At 40.4% G+C, this 21,627-nt stretch overlaps 1 protein-coding gene across 3 annotated transcripts in view; it reads left to right on the forward strand.

The window, feature by feature from the left end:
• Positions 1-21,627, forward strand: part of LOC309672133 (putative RNA-binding protein Luc7-like 2) — a 42,864-nt gene that overhangs the window by 825 nt on the left and 20,412 nt on the right. The window contains exons 1-2 of one of the 3 annotated variants that reach the window (XM_082483553.1): positions 2,458-2,821; positions 13,350-13,444. In XM_082483553.1, coding sequence (XP_082339679.1) covers positions 2,761-2,821; positions 13,350-13,444 — 156 coding nt within the window. In that variant the 5' untranslated portion in view covers positions 2,458-2,760. Of the gene's footprint in view, positions 1-2,457; positions 2,822-11,637; positions 11,834-13,349; positions 13,445-21,627 lie in introns of those variants that run through there. The other 2 variants (XM_082483554.1, XM_082483555.1) reach the window with 2 other exon arrangements.

The following is a 21,627-nucleotide window of genomic DNA, read 5'->3' on the forward strand; positions in this document are numbered from 1 at the left end:
TACTCTCCAAAGAGCGAAGGTGCTTTCTTTGGAACATCAGTGGATTCTGGTTAGCTCTGCAGTAGCATAAACCTCTTGAAGACACTTTTTTCCATGGGGTAACAATTCAAAGAGATAAATACTACTTAATGAATTATGTGTTTCTCAGTATCTCTGAATGGTTGACTCTGTGACTGTACACTTCCTATGCTGTTCTTACTGCGAGTCTCAGAAAAACATTACTGCCAGTTACAGTAGCTATACAAATCAGGCTGGCATTTTCTTGCTTGTCTTACAATTTGGAACAGCAAGTCTCTTTTTATAAGAAAAGAAATACTGGCTTGAATTGTTACTGCCCTCTTCTCAGAGGAGGGTTGAAATATATGCAAGATACACAAGAAATCTGTAATAAGGATGACTTAAAATGGCTAAAAATGTGAGGCTTGTTTACTTGGAGGAGGAGCTATAAGCAAGGTTAACAAAAGAGTGCTTATTTGTTTGGGGTTTTTTTGTACTACCAGGGAAAACAAAGTATTCTGTCAGAAAAGCATTGCAAATAGAATTACTTCATCTATATCTATATATTCTCCTTCCCCTGTATTTAAAACTGAAGGATAGTGGATCCTTAAAACTGGGAAGATTTGGGCTACTTAAGTAAGATAAGATGTGAACTACAAGTTTTGAGGTTCTGTAGGCTAAAAATCCAGTTTGTAATTCTTGCAGTGTCTTTCTAGTCTAACAGTGGTGGTTGTTTTTGAGAAGTGTTGGTATGACAGGTGAGGAAGTACCAACCTATTTGCAGCTCAGTAGATGAAAGTTATGGGAAGTCACCATACCCTGAGAACGGCTGGGTTGTATTTGTTGCTCTGAGTTATTTAATGCAGCTGCTACATTCTGCAGTTTACTTTCCAGATGGACTAAAGGTTTGCTACGTCCAAAGTCTATTGTATATTGCTCCAGAAGGAAAATACATGGCTCACTGAAACCAGTTCTGGAAGAAAAGCTGAAATTTGGCCAGAAATAGGTGGAAAAGGCAAACTGCTCTTTAAAGAGTACCTAGAACTTAAGGTTGTATGGTGTGTGTACAAATAATAGGTAAAATGTCTCCATAGAGAAAATTTTAACCTGTATCTGTATAGCTTCCAGTTGCTTTCCCGTCAATCCAAAGTAATGTAATGACTAAAAAAAGCAAATTTATATGTTGAAAAAACCCCAAAGCTGGGATATGTTCTGAATAGCTGAGGAGTACTGGATAGGGAACCTTTTCCTAAATTTGTTTTAGAAGACTCCTGTGTGAGCATTGTATCTTCTCTGCAAGTCCTTGTGAAATCCACATAATTGAGGGAGGTTTTTTTAAATGGGTTTTTAACGTTTCCTTTTCTCACTCACATTAAGCTCATCTTAGGAGTTGAACACGACTCTGGTTGTGGACGATTAGAACTGATCCTTGTGACAGTCGCTGGCGGCCTTCGGGCACTAGGTGGCAACACGGTGGTTAAGAAAGGGACAGTCACAAAAGGCGGGCGTTGGGATAGACAGAAACTGTGAAAGTATTTTTTCTGAGGCAGGGTCTTGGCGGTCTCTATGTTGAATTAGCTGCAACACGTCACAGCAACTTCAGTTTTAAGGGAGGTTCTCTAAAAAGCGGGTAATACAGGAGCTTTTCCCGCCAGCACAACCGCAACTGCGCTCAAACAGCTTGAGAGGAACACAGAATCATTAAACCGGTGCCGAATGTCAGTCAAATAAAGGGAATTCTCTTCAAGAAGCATATTCCCTGAGCGCCAGCTCTGACGTACGTACCCGGTCACCCCCGCTGCCACCCAGGCCTAGCAGCGCACGTGCACCCACACGCTCGACATCTCGCTGCTGCTGCGGGCCGAGCGCCCCAGCACAGGGGGCCGGGCCTGTCCCGGGGATGAGCAAGGGGCACCGGGTTGTAAGAGACGCCCCTTCCGCAGCCCGGGTTCCCCTCCTGCTCTGCGTTAATTTCAGCTCCGCCACGTGCTTTGGCACTTTGGAATCAACCGTCGTGACAACTGTTCCGGTTGGGTTGTTGTTGCCCCCCCAGTCCCCCGCCTCAGAGAGGCGAGAACCGGGACGGACCCACCGGACTGGGCACTGCCCGACTTCTGCTTCCCGGGAGGGGCCGGGTCCCCCCGGCAGCCGCCTCCCGCAGCAGCCCAGCCCGCCGCTCTAGTGCCGCTCCCGGCGGGTGCGGCCGCTGGCGGACCAGACCGCGCCGCCGCTGACCCAGAGACCGGGACGTCACTGCAGCTACGCGGGGCCGCCCGGCCAATGAGCGGGGCCCATGGGCCCAGCCCGGCGAAAGGCCCGACGGCCCAATCAGGGGCCTCGCCGCGCGGTGCGTCACCAGCCGAACACCGCACGCCGTGGCCAATCAGCGGGCGCCAAGGCTCGTCCGCGCTGACGTCGCGGAGCGGACGAAGGGGGCCCAGGGCGCGTGCGCGCGGGTTTCCGTTACCGCTGGCGCGCGCGCGCGTGGCAGGCGTGAGAGGAAGCGGGAGGAGTGGAGGGGGGAGGGGAGGCGAGGCAGCGGCGGCGGCGGCGACACCGAGGCAGGTTTCCCGCTCCGCCGCCCACCGAGAGCGCGAAGTAGAGGCAGCGCCCGCTTCCCCCCGCGCGGCGTCGGGGAAGCGGCTCCGCCCGGGCCCGCTAGTGACGCCAAGGGGAGGGCTGAGCGCCGCGCCGGGCCTCGGGCCTTGTAGGCCGCTGTCGGCGTGACTCGGCCGGGCCGGGCCGGCCCCCCGCGCGCTCAAGATGTCGGCGCAGGCCCAGATGCGCGCCATGCTGGACCAGCTCATGGGCACGTCCCGGGACGGTAAGTGCCCCCCGTCCGGGGCGGGGGAGGGGATGAGGGGGCGGAGCCGCTGCAGCCCCGGAGGTCACGGCCGTACCGGGCAGGCCGGCCGGCCGTTCACCGCGATTGGCAGGCCCGGGGCCCGCTCCCTACCACCCCCACCTCCCCCGCGGGGCGGAGCCTGCCGGGGCCGCAGGACAGCGGCGGGGTAGGGGCCTCCGGCGCTGCCGCCCCCGGGGCTGAGGGCAGCCGGGCGCCGCCTGTCCCCGCGGAGCTGCCAAGCGCCAGCCGTTGTCCGGGCAGCGGGAGGCCGTGCTGCTCTTTCAGCTGCTGTTTCAGATCCGCTCCCCGCGGTGCCCGGGGCTCGCAGCGGAACTGCGCCGCTAAAGGCGCGCCCGCGGGAGCCTTCCCGCGCGGCTCACCGCTGAGGGAGACGGCGGTTTGTCAGATTCGGATCGGGGTGGGGGGGAGGACGAATAAAAAAAACCCTCACAGACCAACAACTGCTACAGTAGCGCAGGGATTTTTTTTGTGTGTGTTCTTATAGTTTTGTCTAAAGTCTGACCCAAACCATCATTTCAGTCAGCAGGTGGGTATGGCTGATGCTGTCTGAAAGAGAGGGTGTAGTTAACTTAAGGGGACGAACTCTTTCAAAAACCAGCAAGCACCACGCAACTAAAAGCTTAACATCTAGAGGCAGTAATCCCAGGAGACAGGTACTAGATGTACAGTCAGGTTTCAGATCACTTTGCGGTCACATAGTGAACTGAACGATTATCTCTGTGTAAAGCTTCTCAGAATTTTTGTCAGAGCATGTGGTGATCAGTGTGAAAGTTTGAACTGGCAGTTACCCATAAGTCCAGATAGCTTGGAGACAGCTAGAAAAGCACTGTTGCTGTTACGCTGTGTAGTATTTTGCTTATAAACGAGAATATTGCACCGGAGGTAGACTGCAATTGGAGATTATTTGAATGTTCTGCATGTTGTACTCGCTCTTGCAGATGTGTTACATGTTTGTTAAAGCTTCATGCTGAATTAATGATTACCTATGCACCAAGTAGGATGTATGAACTGGGATGTACTTTGTAAGTGCCAGTCATCTGTTGGTGCTGGAGTAATGTAATCTTTCTGACAGCTTTTTTTAATATAGTCTAGAATTCTAAATAAATGTAACTAGTTTTCACACAGCCAGTATGTCATGAATGGTGTGATAATATGATTGGAAAACTACTGTTCTGTAGAGTTTGCTTTCCAGACCAAGGCTTGTAGCAAGTAGTCATCATGCAGGATCTGACTTAAGGTGTTTTTGTCTCGGCCCAGAAGATTTTTGAATACTTCCTGTTGTGGCTGCGTGTCTCTAAGTGCTTGGCAAAGTAACACTGTGCTCATGAAACTCCAGTCTTCCCAATGTTGGTACCTAGATCACTGTCTCAGAGCTACCTAAGACCACACAGAAGCTTTAAAGGGGGGGGCTGTTTCAATTTGTGTATGTATTTTTTGTTGGGTGGTGGGAGAATATAGTGGTTTACCTGTGACAGCTGCTTAAAAATGCTAAGTGACTAAGATCTAAACCAGGAAAAGCAATTCCAGACTAGATTTCCTTTAGTTTTGTGAGAAAGCAGTTATTGATAATTGTATTCCCCTGTCCCACTCACCCTGTAATTCCCAAACTGCATGTGCTGAACTGTTTAGAAACTAACTGGCTAGAGAGGAGGCATTTAAATGAAATTGGCAGGATGGGGAAGGATAAGGAGAAAAGAGTGTTTGCAAAACTGGCTTCCATTATTGGATTAAGGGGGAATTGAGGATCTCGGTGTAACGCTGTTCTATTTTTTTTTTTTTTTTTTTTTTAATAAAAAATCTGGTGGAGTATTACTTAAGCTGAAGTGCACACGGGGATTGAAAATCATCCTTTTCTGCAGAGCTGGGACTTGTTAAATTCAAGGCCAGGCTCAAGGTCATTGAAATACTGATAACCTTGAGAGTAGTGGGTTTTGGGGTCATTTGGGTTTTTATGTTCCTGTCACCTTTGATAAATATTCTATTTCTAGTAATATGCAAATTGCAGTTTCCATTAGAATATGGCAACTTTTTCATTTCTTGGTAGATTGTAGCTCTTCTTTTGCTATTTGACCCCATTGCCTTTGATATTGCTCTGCCTGGCAACACAATAAGAGTTTAAAATTTTACTAAAAAAAAAAATCTTTCTTGGGTGATGTTTTTGTTTTATAGTGTTCAAAATTACCAAAGTGCTCTTTAATTTCCTGATTAACAGAATTTTATACTTTACGACATAGTTTGAGGGTTTTTTTGGTGGTGGTCGGGTTGGTTCAGATTTTTTGGGGGAGCCAAGAATTTTGAACTTGCGCATTCTAACCTATATTAGAAAAGGTGGAGATCAAACGTATGATCTCTTCAGTGAGACTAGAACAAACGCAGAGGTAAATTCAAAGCCGGTGGTGTTGTCTGAGTATGTAGTCTATATGACCTTTTCAGAGCTTATAGTATCCTTTGTAGAGAACAGGAACGTGCTCTGAAAATGGTCTTGAAAATTCCACAATGATCAAACATGGGTTTAGGAGGTGAGCTGTAGGCTATAATTTGTGGAAGTTTGTGCATACTCATTATAACTGATGTCCCTGGGGCCGGAACGATGAAGCTCAAAGGAGGTTGTTATGGATTTACTGTTGAGCTTTGAGAACACCTAGAAAGCGCAGTTGTGTATTGGTCAAATTGATTCAGAAAATACCCACTGCTATGTAATGTTGCTGTAGGGATATTTATGAAAAATAAGCTGTGTTAGTAAGAAGGCTTCCCATTTCAAATAGAGTTGCTCAACGTGTAGCTGTCTAGAACCAGGTAGGCTGCTCTGGGCCTGCTGCTTGCTGTGTCCTTATCTAGAGAGCCCTGTGCTTGCGGGCGGGGAGAACCGAGAGCTTTGTGACTTGCTTTGGCAACCCGCTTCCTCCTTGTCTGAATTTTGGCAGCGGGATAGATGCGCTTGTAGTCACATGGAATCGCTCAACGTGTGATGAACTGCTGCCTGGTACCTGCCAGGACGTGATGTTAAGGCAGCCTCTTGCCAGCTGCCCGGCCCGGTACCCTGCTGCTCCCTGCTTGCTTTGCTCGTTTGACAGATGCCTGACAGAGAGGTGAGGCAGAAGGGACTTGGCAGATGCTCTTCAGGTGTTTCCAGTGAGCCGCAGTTCTTAGAATTCATCTGGGATATCTAAAAAGCAGTTGTATTGTTAATGTCAACGCAGTGAAATCATTCTGTAAATGCCAGGTTTGTTCCTGTTACACATGTGGAAAAGCACATTATTTAAAACCAAGTGTTTTTTTTTAAATACCTCAAATATACCTAGCTTAAACTTCTCTTACATGCTTCTCTGACAAAAAGTGAAAAACTGGATTGGATGTGGACCATGCCAAAATTAAAAAAAAAAAAAAAAAGCTGCTTAGATTTTTATATCAGTAAAAAGCTGGATAAATTTAATATAGTAATGACTGCAGGTTGAAAAAAAAGTCAGTAAAAAGCTGGATTAATTTAATATAGTCATGACTGCAGGTTGAAAAAAAATCTCTGGTGTGTCATTCCAAGTGCTGATAACCTGACATACTTAAATAGAGAGGCTTAAATATAAGCTACTGAATGCATACCGTGAGTTCACCAAACATTTAGAAATATGGAGTGCTGAAGACAAGGTGCTAATCTTACGTACTTACATATGAATGTTTTCTTCATCTTGGTTTCTTTCTGTTAGCAGTTAAACTAAAGGACTTTTTATTATCTATGTCAATAGTCAGAAGGTTAGTTCAAGTTGAATTTATTGTTGATGACCAGAGCTGTGGGAACTTGTCACTCAGAAGTATTGGAAATAAGCTGATAGAGAAGTGTGATTTATATTTTTTTAAATACTATTTTTCAACTGTAAAATTGATTAAACTTTTTTTTTAATATTGTGCTTAGGTAAACCCTGGTTTTGCCATCCCTGTTCTGTAGAAAATAAGATCACAACTGTTTTAAATAAATTGAGTCATTTACAAACGGAGTGAAATGTCAACAATTGATATTAGTATCTGTCATGGTTTAACCCCAGCCAGTAACTAAGCCCAACTCAGCTGCTCGCTCACTCACTCCCCCTCCTTGGGATTGGGGAGAGAATTTGAAGAGTAAAAGTGAGAAAACTCGTGGGTTAAGAAAAAGACAGTTTAATAGGTAGAGCAAAAGCTGCACATGCAAGCAAAGCAAAACAAGGAATTCGTTCACCGCTTCTCATCGGCAGGCAGGTGTTCATCCACTCCTGGGAACCCAGGGCTCCATCATACCTAATGGTTGCTTGGGAAGACAGACACCATAACTCTGAATGTCCCACCCTTCCTTCTTCTCCCCCCAGCTTTATATGCTGAGCGTGAGGTCATATGGTATGGAATATCCCTTCGGTCAGTGGGGTCAGCTGTCCCGGCTGCGTCCCCTCCCAAGCTCTTGTGCCCTCCCAGCTTGCTCACTGGTGGGCTGGTGTGAGGAACAGAACAGGCCATGACTCTCTAAGTACTGCTTAGCAGTAATGAATTATCAACACTGTTTTCCACACAAATCCAAAACATAGCCTCATACTAGCTACTGTGAAGAAAATTCACTCTCCCAGCCAAAACCAGGTCAGTACCCCAGGATTTTTTTTTTTTTTTCCACAATATAGCTGGAATGAACAGAGATTGCTAAGTTTTCTTTAAAAGGCCTGGTTGTAAAGATCCCGTTTTATCTTAAATCAGCTTATCTTGCTCAACTGGTTCATTTTCTGCCAGGTCAGTTACCTGCTCTGCATTGCTGCATGAATGCTAGAGTCAGCGTGAGGGGGTTAGAAGCAGAGGGTGGAACAGGGTTGTTACTTGTGACGGTAGTGCAGATGCAGAGCAGATCAGAATGGCCATGGAACAACACAACATCTTGAAACTGCTAACACTTGACTGATGCAAAGAAATGTGATAGTGGTTTTGTTGTTTGTTTGGTTTTTTTTTAATAATTGCCACTACATCAAAATTAGGTTATATGAATATGAATAATTAGCAAAGTTAATTAGATTCTTCTTAAGAGACAGCTAAATTTGTGCATGCTTCTAAGACTTAATATGTGGTCATGAAAATGTTCTCCCAGGCATCCTAACAAATATTATGCTATGTGACTAGCAGAAAAATCTTTGGAGCCTTTAGATATACAGAACCCTTATGTATGAAGTGCCAATCAGCCTCTTTTGCTTCACCTGCTAACTTTCTGAGCTGAACTGCTCTATTTGGAAGTCTTTAACTCGGTTCTTTAGCTGTTACTAGCAAAGCACTTTTCTTGTTCGAAGTTATCTTAATATGTCATTGAAACTTTAAATACCTTTTTTTTTCATCTGGTCACATCTTAATTTTTCTGTTTTACACTAGCCCCTTCAGTTATCCTGAGTAGTGGTTACTAATGTGTGACTTTTCTGTTCTCCTTGTTTGGAAGGAGTTGAAGTGACACCCCTGTGCTTACTTCAACGTCATCCTGTGTTTTGTGACCCACTTTATATGGTAACAGAGATGTAATCTAGAATTTGTAAATCCATTTTTTAATTTATTTGTTTCCATGCGGGATTATCAAAGTGTTCTCTGTGTACTTAAGGGTACATAGATTTTGTTTTCCAATTTGTTTTACACTTGTAGGTGGAAGGTAGTATGTGATTTTGAAGTCAGTTTCAATACCTTGTTGACCATTACTGGAGGACTGCTAGCTCTTTGGGTAGTTTCAGGCTGAGAACCAGGTTAGGGAGCCAAGGGCTTCCTCCGAGAGCTCTTCTTTCAAATGCGGATCAGCAGCAACATAAAGGCAGAAAAAAGCGTCTTGTATACACATATTTCTGCAAAACCTACCCAAAATGTTGAATTTATATCAGCTCAGAAATCTGAAGGTAGTAGCAACCCATAAACTTCATGAAAAGGTTCTTTATTTGTGATTCAGGAGTGATCAGAAGGCTTTTAAGAGCAATGATTGTGTTTAGTGAATTCTGTGTATTTGCTGTCTTCACTGTGAAGTTCTGGTACTCTAGCCCTTAAAAATGAGGAAATGAAGGACTTGAGGAATTCCTCTACTCTGGATTTTGGGCACCGTACGAAATGGCGTTTATGAAGAAGCAAATGGGCATATTCATACCTCATAAAAATCATTCCTTTATTTGTTCCACTTGTAATGCATTAGCTAAAAAATAGTTTAATTCTGTTCTGTATTCACAAGTATTAATTCAGTCATAGTGTAAACCAGAAGCAATCGTGCTTAGAAATGTGTTACTCTAAAGGTGTTATGGTAAAGATGCATTCAGTGTTAGTGACAAGAAGATCAGAATTAGCTGCCCATTAAGTGTGTAGCAGGAACAGGATCTTCTGTGGCTGCATAAGCCTCAATTAAATAATGATGTTGAATACTTGTTATACGGGGCTTGCTTTGCTGATGTAATTTGATATGCAGTCTTTAACCTGATATTACACCCAGTTAGTAACTCTTTGTGAGTAAAAGCTTTGAGTCCCTTGGCAACTCGTTGGGACTCATGCTTTGAAAATTTGAGGAGAAAGCTGACTGGGTTTGGTTGATGTAGCTTAATACAGGAAGTTAACGGCATGAGAATGCACATTGTTGTCTTTGCGTGGATTGCACCATTAGTTTGCGATTGGAGGTTACAGTTGGATTGTAAAGGGTAATTCTCATCAATGTACTGGGCTTGTTGTTAGTAGTGTATTAGCGTACATCAGAACAGTAAGAGATGCTGGATCAAATAAATCGTTGTTATAAGCATGTCTAAGTGTTCATTCTGCTGGTTTGTGCTTAAAACGCACTGAACAGGAATGACATTGTGGAGCCTTGTTAATAGGTTAGACTTGGGACTTCAAAGCAAATTGTATAGTCCAAGTGCACATTGTGATCTTAACCTCTGGATGTTCCTTAATCAGCAGTATGCATTGGTCTTGATGTTACTTTTGTAGTCAGCATGTTTAATACAAACTAGAAAACTTCCTTTAGAAAGTTTACATTATTGCCATCGTGTCTTTAATATTTGTGTCACTAGTGTGCAGTCTCCTTGTGCTTATAAAGGATATGAGATGAACAAGTGTAGAAATTTCCTTATGTCTGGCTTTTCTGCTTGAATGGTTTCAATTCTGTTTCAAAGTTCTCTGTTCCTCTGGAAAGTAATCTGTTATAGAAATGTGGTTTGGGCCAGGTACTTTAAGTAAAACTAAAGCTGCTGCTTCTTGAGGAAAATTTAGTTGTTTTTTTTTCTGTATCTCTACATAAATTTTATCAATCGTGATTATTTTTTTTTAATGGAGAAAATCTAATTGGAAACAGAGGGATGGCTTACAGTAATAGATGTTGACTCCTGTAATGCCCTGGTAAATTACTTTGATTTCTTTAATGAGCATGAGTCCTAAAGATCAAGTAGTTGAATACTCTGCTCTTCTTCAGAGGCAGGGTTAAATAAGTTGCTATTCTGAGCTAATTTAATTATATATCTATTAAAATAGAACTTGTAATAAGGTCTGAAATATCAGTGATAGTGTCCCCTTTATAAACATTTAAGGATGCTTTTAAAATTTAGATGACTGCATCTACTTGGTACCTAGATGTATTACTTTCTTCTTGCAGACTATATAAAGCCTTTTCTTAAATACTCATAAGCATTTCTTAGCCTTCACTTGATTGATTGACCATACAAAGAAGTGTATCAACCTAAGTACAGTTATCTGAGGTACCACTGAAGTCCTTGGCTTAAGAACGCATCTGTTCACGTTGTTATAATTCTTAGAAGGCGTCTGCAGAAGTGTCTTCTGCTGTAGGCTGAATGTCAGGTGTATAGTGGATTTGTAGATTTTATTCTGCTCTTACCCCCAGCAAACTGTGTAGACTGCAAGTCGTCACCTGCTCAATATGATTCACCTGTAGGTCAGCAGCAGAATACATCTTCTGTCTTTGCTGACAGGTCTGCACTATTTAGGGGTATTAGAGCTCACAAAATTCATAAAGAAATAAAAGCATTTTCTTCTGGGGCTGTCAAGACTCTGAAGAGGGACTCAAAATTCAGTCATTGTTAGGACATAGTGTGTGACATCTTTTCCTTTTGCTAAACCTTTCCTTCTGAAACAGCATAGATTAAAAATAAATGCAAATATATGGAACTGCTTTTCATAGGAGGGCAAAGGTAAATATCTGAATGTTCTGTGTATAGGAGCCTTTCTGAAAGTCTCTTAAATACTAGAGCAAGGGCGCAGTGGAGAAAGAATAAAGGTTTAAAGTGTAAATGTGGAACGTGTTCTTGAGGCTGTCACTGACTAGTTTTCTGCTACTTTTTCTTTTTTTTCTTTTTCCTATGTTGTCCCCTCAGTTTGGTAATTGTGATTATCATGCTAGCCACTTAGGTGAAAAAAAGACTGTATTGCAGCTGTAGCATCAGTTGTGGTAAAGGTATGAAAAAAGCTATGTCTAGATGTTGAGGTAAACATCTGTGAAAATACTACTTGCCAACGTTAGCCAAGGAACCATAAGCCTTTCAGCAATTTTCTGGTCTTGATAACTCCTTGACTCCTGATAGGTTAGTGATATTAGGCCATCAGCTGTCTTTTTAAAAGTACTTTTCGTGATGTTGTTCATGTGTCTTTATATAGAAGAATCTTTACAGTCAACATGTATTTCTAGATGCTGTGTTAAAATTGCTGGCAGAGTCTATTATTCTATACAAACTGAACAATCTGGCCCCTTGTTTTATTTATAAAGGTTCAATGTATCTTTGCCTGCCTACATCAATCTGCAAGGGAGTGTCAGAAAGGCCCCGCATTCGCCGAGCCGTGAGTTATCAATAACTTTTCAGATGTGTTAATGAATGTGGAACAAACGCAGTTATGTGTTTAAAAAAATATGGATCCACCTCCTAAAAGGCAAAAAAGGAAAAGCAAAACTCAAAACTCTTTACTGCAGTAGCAGGCATGATTATAAAGGGATTGCTCTAAATTTTTAGTAGTGTAAGTATAACTAAGCAGCAAGTAAAGTTGCCCTTTAGAAAACCTATTGTTGAATTGCTTTGAAGCTGTCTTTAGCCTGTGGATTACAGGTCTTAACTGTTGTATCCGACAGGCAAATTAAGCATGTAGTGGGTTTGGAAAATTTTGTTTGTTTAATAATATGAAACTTGGCCTACCTGAAAATGTTATATATTAGCATGCTATGCATAGAACTGATATGTAAAAATCTGATTATATAATAGTAAGAAAGGCTTGACTAATAAGATACGGGGGTTTTATTCCCCTCTGTTGTAGTTACCTTGGTAGTGAATTTGGCTTTTTGAATTGTTTAATAGATTCAAAATTCTCAGTGTTCCAGGTCATTAAACCATCAAAAACTTGTAATAACTGGAAAATGTATCTACACTCTTTAAAATATTTGATGAAATGGAAATGGCTGTTACCTGAACTCAGTCTATTTCTTCCCCGCCCCCCAGCAGCCTTCCTTGCTTCAGTAATTCACCAGCAGGTTTTCAATTTTTAGAGATTTTAACAAGTTGTTACGTTTTAAAAAATAAATAAATAGACACATCCTGAGAGAGATTAAGGAGTTTTATCATGCCTGTGTCTTAACAACAAGAGAGCCATAGCAGTGGTTTCTCTTCCAAATCTCAAATAGTGACGGTATGACTTGAAGGAAAACATGTTCCCTCCCTCATCCCCAAAATACCAGCTGGTTACTTTGTTCTGAAGACTTTAGGTCTTGCTCCAAGATGGGGTTATTTAAACTTGCAATTGGACCTCAGTGTGTGGACGGGTTGATACTTCTGCTGATGCAGGAACTACAACCTGCCATGATGAAGATATAATTAAGATATTTCCAGCCCAACAAACAGCATGTAGAAAAAAAAAAAAAGACTTATGATACGGAGATATGCAAACATCTGTAAAACAATTTTGCATATAGGTTATGTCCATATGTTTGACTGACTTTTTTTCAGGTTTGTAAACATTTAAAATCATTCTTCTGCCAACTCTTTATGGTACTCCCATCAGAAGTAAGAGGGTGCATTGCATCCAAGAGCAAAATCATAAAATGAGTATCAGGTGGGATTTGGTGAAGACTCAATGTGTATCATCTTGTGTTTATGAGGCTGCTTTTATATGCTAATTGTTGCATACAAATACATCACTATTTCATGCAAAATCTTAATAGAAAGTTATATAGCTCATTTAACAAATGCTGTTGTAGCGAAGTGTTTTTAAGCTAATGCTGTCTTTCTGGTTTCAAGCACTTTTCGTGCTGCATTTTTGAAGGGGAAATATGAGAGGATTTTAAAATAGCATTATAGAGCATTAAAACATGTATTTGTGTTTTTGGTGTTCTTTGGCAAAGAAGCATACAGTGTTTTAAGTTCTATTTTCCATAGGCCTTCACTATGTGACAGGGCAATGTTAACGCTTTGCATGTAACCTGCAGAATATGTCTGGCTTCCCCAGATTTCTAACCTGGGATGTGTTGATTTCTATATTGCAGGTGACACGACCCGCCAGCGAATCAAATTCAGTGATGATAGAGTGTGCAAGAGTCACCTTCTCAACTGCTGCCCTCATGATGTGCTCTCTGGAACTGTATGTACCCAAATCTTGTGTTTTATTTAGATAAGAATGGAGAAACTTAATTGTATTTGTTCTTTGTAATATCATTTTTAATTTCATGGTTTTCAGCAAGTATCTACCTACTGCTCTTTGGTAGTTTAGAGGAACTTGTTTATAAACAACTAATTTACTGGTTATGCAGTTAATTTTTACAACTTTTCTGTTCTATATGTTAATTATTACTTAGAAGTTCAACATCACTTGCTATAGCATAAAAAATTTTAAATAAAATACATAATGTTACCTACATGAATTGCGCTATAGGAAAGTGGTTTGAATCTGGTACAGTTGCAACTAGTGGAAAAAAGGAAATATAATTTATGCATAAATGATAACATTACCTACTTTCTCACTGCAACATAAAGTTTTAAGAATACCACACAAATCTTTGTATAGGGAAGAGTGGTGATTTTTCTTTCTTCAGAAATATTATAGTGAAAACATTGAAAGTTCAAATAATTGCATTTCTAGAAGCTGATATATGTAACATGATAGTGACCTTTACTGTACAATACCCAGTTACCGTGCCATTTTCACACATTCTAAGGCAATTTGAAAATCTCCATTTATGGCATATTAGTAACTTGTTTCACTTGGATCTTTGTGTACTCTATAGTAGAGGTTCCTTTGCCTGAGCAGAGCAAACAAGGGGCTTTGACACATGCCAGTAGCTTTGTCGGTGTGCTCGTGCTTTACCTTGTGGTGCATGATTAAGGTAGCTTATTCTTGTGAAAGGCAGGTGAGTTAGAATCAGAATAGTTTAGGTTGGAAGGAACCTTAAAAGGTCATCTAGTCCAACCTCCCCTGCAACGAGCAGGGACATCTTCAACTAGATCAGGTTGCTCAAAGCACCGTCCAACCTGAACTTGAATGTTTCCAGGGATGGGGCATCTGCCTTCTCTCTGGGCAACCTGTGCCAGTGTTTCACCACCCTCATTGTAAAAAATTTCTTCCTGATCTAGTCTAAATCTAACCTCTTCTAGTTTAAAGCCATTGCCCCTTGTCCTGTTGCAACAGGCCCCAATAAAAAGATTTTCCCCATCTTTCTTGTAAGCCCCCTTTAAGTACTGAAAGTCTTCAATAAAGTCTCCCTGGAGCCTTCTCTTTTTCCAGGCTGAAGAACCACAGCTCTCTCAGCCTGTCCTCATAGGAGAGATGCTCCAGCCCTCTGATCATTTTTGTGGCCCTCCTTTGGACCTGCTCCAACAGGTCCATGTCTTTCCTGTATTGAGCGCCCCAGAGCTGGATGCAGTACTCCAGGTGGGGTCTCACCAGGTGGTCCATGGTGTTAGAAGAATTAACAGTAGAGAGATGTAGTATGATGGTATGCAGAGTCTCGTGTGCCTACCATTCCTAATGCTGCACTTGGGTAGCTTTCCTTATTCACGTTGGAACATTTTCTTACCCTGTGGCAGAGGGAAAAATAAGTACTGGAAAACCTGTCTTAAGGATTACTTGAAGCAGCGTTGGTTCTCTGTGCCATATCATTCCAAAAGGCTAACTTGACTGGAGCCTTTCATGAAATACAGAATGAAATTCATTTGCAAAGTGGAAAACTGAAATATGTAGACTTAGTAAGTGATTTACCTGTCACTTGGCCTCTAATATGCTTTTCGAGTAGCTGTGATTCTAAATTACCATAACATTTTTGGTTGATCAAAGGGCCTCAAACATGCATGCACACCTACTTCTGTTTTTCTAATTTTGGCACTTGGACTGACAGACCAATAGTTACAGTCCATCCTTCTCTCTTCGTAAGAGTCCCTGTAGAAGTAGGTGCAACTGTAATTGCAGAGAAGCACAGGAAGAAGAGGCACAATAAATAGTAGAACTAAACTAGGGAAATTAGCATTTGTCTTAATAAAAAAGGCAGTGGAATAGAAAAGGCCCACTTGCTGAGCTTCTTTGTAAGGCTTCCTAAATTTTTTTTTGCTATCCTTAAAGACACTGTTTCCTTTTTTTTTTGTACAGCAAAGTTCTGTCATATCACAAAAATCAGATTTCTTGAAGTTAATGTAGTGTTTGGCATATACTGAAGATAATTCACACTGAAGATAATGCATCTTTGAACATATTTCCTTACTTTTGAGTTATTCTTTTTTGTAAGTGATAACAAATTGGTAACAAAGCTCTTTGTATCAGTGCATATGTAGTTTTATTTTGAACTGTTCTGTGCATTACTGTCCAAACAAAATGGGGGAAAAGGGAGAAAAATGTTTATTTTTTCACCCTTCTGTTATGTTGTCCCGTGTTTTGGTTGTGTGATGAGCAAAATAGATCCTGTTTGGGGAAAACAGGACATAACAGTATGCTATAAAAACGTACAAAGTCATTGGTCAAGAAGATACTGTTACAAAGATTAATTTGACAGCTTTTCATTGTGGCCTAATTTCTATAAGCAAAGATTTCTAGAAGGGCTATCTTAAGAAATGTTTATGTTTAGAACTAGGAGTTGTAGATATGCAGTAATGCCTCTTATGGTGCAAACCAAGCATGTCAGTTGGGCCTGTTTACCCAGTTTAAGTCCTCACTGAAAGTTCTCATCTGTCTCATACTGGATTCTGCTGCTGCTCTTGGAGTACTAAACTGAAATGCTTATTCAGTGAATATCAATCTCTTTTTTTTTTTTTTTTTTTTTCCTTCCTCATAATGCAGTTAGTCATCGGACCAAAAAATGTGTTCCACAGTGTAATTCTGGGTCTGGGAAAACAGTGACTGGTTTAATCCTTTTAGTGGGACTCATAAGATACAGGCTTCATCTACCCCATGTGATGTTCTGCTGTTTACCTAGTCATGGGTATGAAGAAATGGACCTTCTGTCATGATAGCCCAGTTTTTACAAGGACAAGAAGCAAGTTTTCATGGGAAAATTTTGATGCATCTTTGTGTTCAAGATTTGTAAAATCTGTAGGTAACAAAGATTGAGTGACTTTTTTTTTTTTTTTTTTTATTAAATCCAAATCCGGAATCTTATGCTTGTGAGAGATTGAGTTCTCTGGGGGCACTTTGTGAAGTTAAATCTCTTCATCGACTAGATTATCAGTAAAATATTGGACATGAATTGCCATTTTTTTGTGTCACAAGATAATCTGTGCAATTCCTGTGAAATGCATATTACCGTTCCCATCTGCAAAATGCAGACTTCTATGCTATTCCAATCCACCCACTCTTTCAAAAGCACTCAAGGAAGGCATTCACAGATAACGCAAGACAAACGAAATGACTCATATGAGTAGGCCCAGTTAATTTTGTGTGTTCTTTTTGTTAACGGCCAAATATCCAAAACTCTGCCAAGGAATTGATTTCCCTTGACAATAAAGTCATGTTCCCTGGGCTGCAGTATGTATTGGTAAAAGTAGTGCGTGTATACTTTTCTTAGAAGATTGGAGACTTTCTCTTTGTTGTCCAGATTTCTGCATGTATTATATCTTCTCTTGTTAGATGAAGCGTGTGCTTATTTTTAAGAATACTGTATGAAGTCTTTTGTTATTTCTAGACTTCTCCAGAACACTTGCAGTAGGTATTTTCCTCAAGTTTCTTTGATCCGATTTACTTATTTGCATGGATGCTTTTTTTCCTGAAAAGTTTTTAGTGTTAACCAAAAGATAAAGTTTGGAGTTTTACTAGGAAACTTCCATTGTGCAGATGGGCAACAATGCACAGCTTCCTACTCTTTTTTGAGCTTTCTTTTGCGCTTCTTTGTGTCTTGCTTCCTCAGAGTAATTTGTATTTAAAGGAACAATAAAGTTGTCTTTAAAGGAACCCTAAATATTTTACTTAGGAGTGTAAAGCCATAAGATTTAGCTGTATTTTGAAATGTAATTCTTTCTTTTGGCTGTTGTTGCCAACAGAACCGTTCGGTCTGTGTCAGTTATCCTCTTCCACTTTTCTGTGTAGACTTGTCTAGTTGTCTGTTAATGTTACCTACATAAATCAGGAGATTTTGGTTACATTCCTATATTTATTTCATTGCAGTTTTTTTAGGGGCATTTTTTTGTGCTATTAGGTTTCTGGGTTTGTAGACTTGAAAATGCTAAGTCAAGCAGTCCCATGTGTCTCAGGACCTGCAGATGATTTTGTGTCACTTGGGGGTGAGCCAGGGAGAGTATGTGTTTGGATTTTTTTATTCCCATTGCAGACCACAATGGGCTCCATGGAAGACATAGGTAGAATAGTGAGTCTCAACAGCAAAAATGTAAACATTTTTGTTTACATAGCATCCTCTCTCAGTTTATTCAGTTATCATTCCAAACCTATTGTCATCTGTGATTAACTTTTTATTTTAAATGTGTTTTGAAGTTTGTGTGAGGCACATAGTAAACCAATTGGTAAAATCACAGAAATGACATTGTTTTCAAGGTTGTAGAACAATGTCTGTTCAGAACATGCTTTTGACAATGCCACTCACATAAGCTCTTTTATTTTTAACTGACTTTTCTTGTTTTGGCACTCTGCTTTTTCATAATGATCACTTGAGCACTGGTTCACATGCATAAGTCAGAGGTTTAAGAGTTTGCTCATTCATTTCAAGTTGAGAATTTTATAATGAGAGATTAGTAAGACTTTGTAAACCCTGGCTACTGGGACACAGTGAATAATTTACCACTTAAAGTTAGCAATTTTTATTTAAATTTTTTTGTCTTAAAGGGTTAACACTCCTTAGCGTTTTTATCTTTAATAGTTGCTGATGTTCGGACTTGTGGTTTGGGAGGTTTGTTTTTTTTTTTCCAAACCAGGTTCTTGTGTTATTTTTCATCAGCATTACAAAAATGTTTGTTTATGTTTATCTACATTATGCGATTAGGACTGAAGCCACTATGTAGGAGTCAGATGACTCCCCTGTAATGGTATGAACCCATTAAGCAACATTCTCTGGATGTAAGCTCTGTGCTGTCTTTGGCAAGCTTTGTTAGATGTAAAAGAATGTTTTCTCTATCTTTGTACGTTTCTGAATGAATAGGCGAGTACTAATGAAAATGACAAAGTGGGAAGATTTAAAGCAAATACCTTTAATAAGGTTAAAAATAGTAATGTCCTGAATATTTATAGTAACCTGCTAGCGATCTTTGAAGATCCGGAGCAGTTCAACACCTCTGCAGCAATCTGGCTTTCTTATTAGCTTGATTGTGTTTTCCTGTTGAAAAAAAATGTCACAAATGCTGTATGTGGTCTTGCAAAGCATGGTTGAGAAACTCCTTTCTGCTCGGTGGATTAACTTAGTCTGTATCTGTATTTATGTGTATTTCTTGAGGAACTTTGCTGCTTGCATTTTATTTATACAGACCTGAAAGCATGCTCTGTCAGTTGAGTCCTGCAGTTAAGCATATATTTAGGTGCTCATGAATTTATTGCACTCAGCTCTTCAGTACTCTTGCTGACTAGAACCATATTGATTGAGACCTTGATTTAGCAATATACTTTAATACATGATTAACTTTAAGCTTATTAGGAGTGGAAGTCAGCTCCGAATTAAGACATCTAAATTTAGGTTTCAGCTGAGGAGCTAGGTGTCGAAGCTTGCACTGGAATCAGAAGAAATGTAAGCAGTGGAACCTAGAGGAAGATTCGTTTCACCTGCTACTGGGTATCCCTCTCAAGATGGGCTGAATCCATTTAGGCTCACTGACTACCGTCTAGATCTGCTGCTGTGGAAGAAAGTTTGGATAGTTCACACATCTGCGGATAGGAGTTAGTAAGGTATTTTAATCTGGAGTTGATTTCTTTGCCAGTAATCCCATTGGCTCAATGGAACTATTTCCATGCTTAAAACTTAGGTATGCCAGTGTGATTATTTGCTGTAGGGTTACAAAAAACAGGCATTCTGCTGGAGGGTATCAGCTTTTCAGTTCAGGACTGATTTGGTCATGTGAACTGCTTCAGTTTTGCAGATCAAATTAAATTTGGCTTGCATAAGCTAACTCAATTTGTAGCCTTTAGGCCAGTGGTGATGAATTATAAAGTGCTCTGTTGTCCCGGCAAGTGATCATGTCAGTTTCTTGAAACCTATTCTTAATTTCTTTGACCAATTCCAGGAAAGTGAACAGATTGTACCATATTCCATTTTATTGGGTTCAATTTATCTAGGTGAAGGTTTTTTTTGTTACTCTCTGTATGGTTATGTAACTTAAATATTAATATATTGTATAGTCGGTCTATAAGACCACATACTATGTAAACACTGAAATACGTTCATTTAAAAATGAGAAAGACTGCTGTTAGGTTTGTCTTTCAGTGCAGATCTATTCGAAGGACTTGAAGTCTTTAGAAGTAAGAGTATAGTTAAAGGGAGAAATGTCTTTAGAGAAGTATTGTACTTCTGAAGATACCTGAAATTTTCAGTGCTTGCTAAGGACTTTAATAACTTCATTTCTGCCTCTTTTTAGCTCAGCATTTCTTTGCTGCTAGTGAAGTCCTACAAAAGTTAACCCTGTTAGTGGAGTCAGAGGACTTAAATCACGCCTTATTATATCACCCTAAAGGCTCCCCTTCTGAACATGTGTTGCCTACGAGAAAGGATGGACTTTATCACAAGTCTAGAAATTTGTCAGAAACAAAATTGTTAGTGCAGATGAAAAGTGAGTTCCATAATAAAGAAGATCTCAGCAAAGAGTCTATCTGCAGCTTCTTTTTATTGGTAGCAAAGGTGTTCTCATACTTGACTTGACAATTTGATAAAGGGAGAGATCTGGTTCCTCCAATATATATTTTTCAGCCATGTCAGATCTTCCTAAACAAGCAAACAAAAAAAACCCAAACCCTTCTCTTGCTGAATGTTAACTGCTTTGGTATGGATATCTTCATAGCTAGAAAAAATTCTCTACATAAACACTGTCCAAAGTATCTTCTTTCAAAACCTGTCCAAGATGCATGCTGGTTTTAGAAGCATTGATACTGTGTGCTACTATGTCACACTTGACTCAACATCAGCCCTCTGTGTTTTAAGTAGCTTTGACTTTTCTGTGCTCTTCTTGCACTCCATACATTCAGTCATCTAATCTCTGGTCAAAGGAATGTATAGTAGTTGTAAAAGCACCAGAGTGGGAATTTTGCTGTAGGTAGCTCAAGATCTGAAAAGAAAGCCTTCTTCATTTCGTGTTCCAGAAACAGCATCACATCAGAGTTTAGTCTCCAGTTCAGTTATTGATGTCAGCTACTCTGAGCGCACATTTATTTTGCAGATAAACTCTTCAGATTCTGTTATTGCCTAAGTCCTCGGCCAGCTCTTCCTTGTCTATTCATACTAAACTCATGTGATACTTTTTTTTTTTTTTTTGTACCTGATTTGATTGAAGCAGAGCTATGCATAATTTGTTAAACTAAATGTATGTAAGCCATATTTCTGTATTAATATGCAAGACATTCTATCCATTTTGTGGATGGGATGACAAAAATGATTAATAAATCATTGCAATATGAAGTTGTTTGGGATGAAAGACCAGTTGTCTAAACCTCAGCTCTGGGAAATCGAGTAGCTTTAATTGCTCATTTAATACTGAGAAATAAAGTGTTACATAAAATGGTTAGCAAGTTGTTAGCAGAAGGCACTGGTTTCTTAAGCAGAACTCAGCAATAGCAAAAGGACTTCTGATAGCCTGCTTTGCTTGGGATTGCGTAGACTATTTTCTAGACTAACCTTCAGCAATCACTTTCATTTGTAAGAAAGATTCTCCAAATACGTAGGGGTTTTTCTGGTTTTAATCTTCAGTAAAAGTGCAGTAACTGCAAAAAGTCCCAAAGCATGGCTTCACATATTCAGTAAAATTTACTTATGTCTAGTCTGGGGGCTTGAATGTTCTCACCTTTCTTTATTTGCTTTACTCATCAGGACTCCTGTAAATTGCTTAAGTAGTGCAAGTGTCTGAAAGTATTGACAGTGAAAAACAGTTTATGTGCATTCTTTTTAAGCCTTCAGTAGCAGCTCAGTTTCTGAACATTAGTCTCCCTTGTAGCCATCTTCTGTTTCAAATGTGATTTATCTTTAAATAGCTGACTACCAATGCTTGTTCTTTGCCTCTGAGGGAGTGCATGTCTTGGCACCAAATCACAAGGTGGACATGTGGAAAATGAAAATAATGTGTCTTACTGTATCTTCTGTCCATTTCCATATGCTGTCCAACTACTTTGCAATGTATGAGCCAAATTATAATACGAGATGC

This window comes from Vanellus vanellus (genome assembly GCF_965231255.1).
Source record: "Vanellus vanellus genome assembly, chromosome: 1".
Taxonomy (NCBI): Eukaryota; Metazoa; Chordata; class Aves; order Charadriiformes; family Charadriidae; genus Vanellus; species Vanellus vanellus.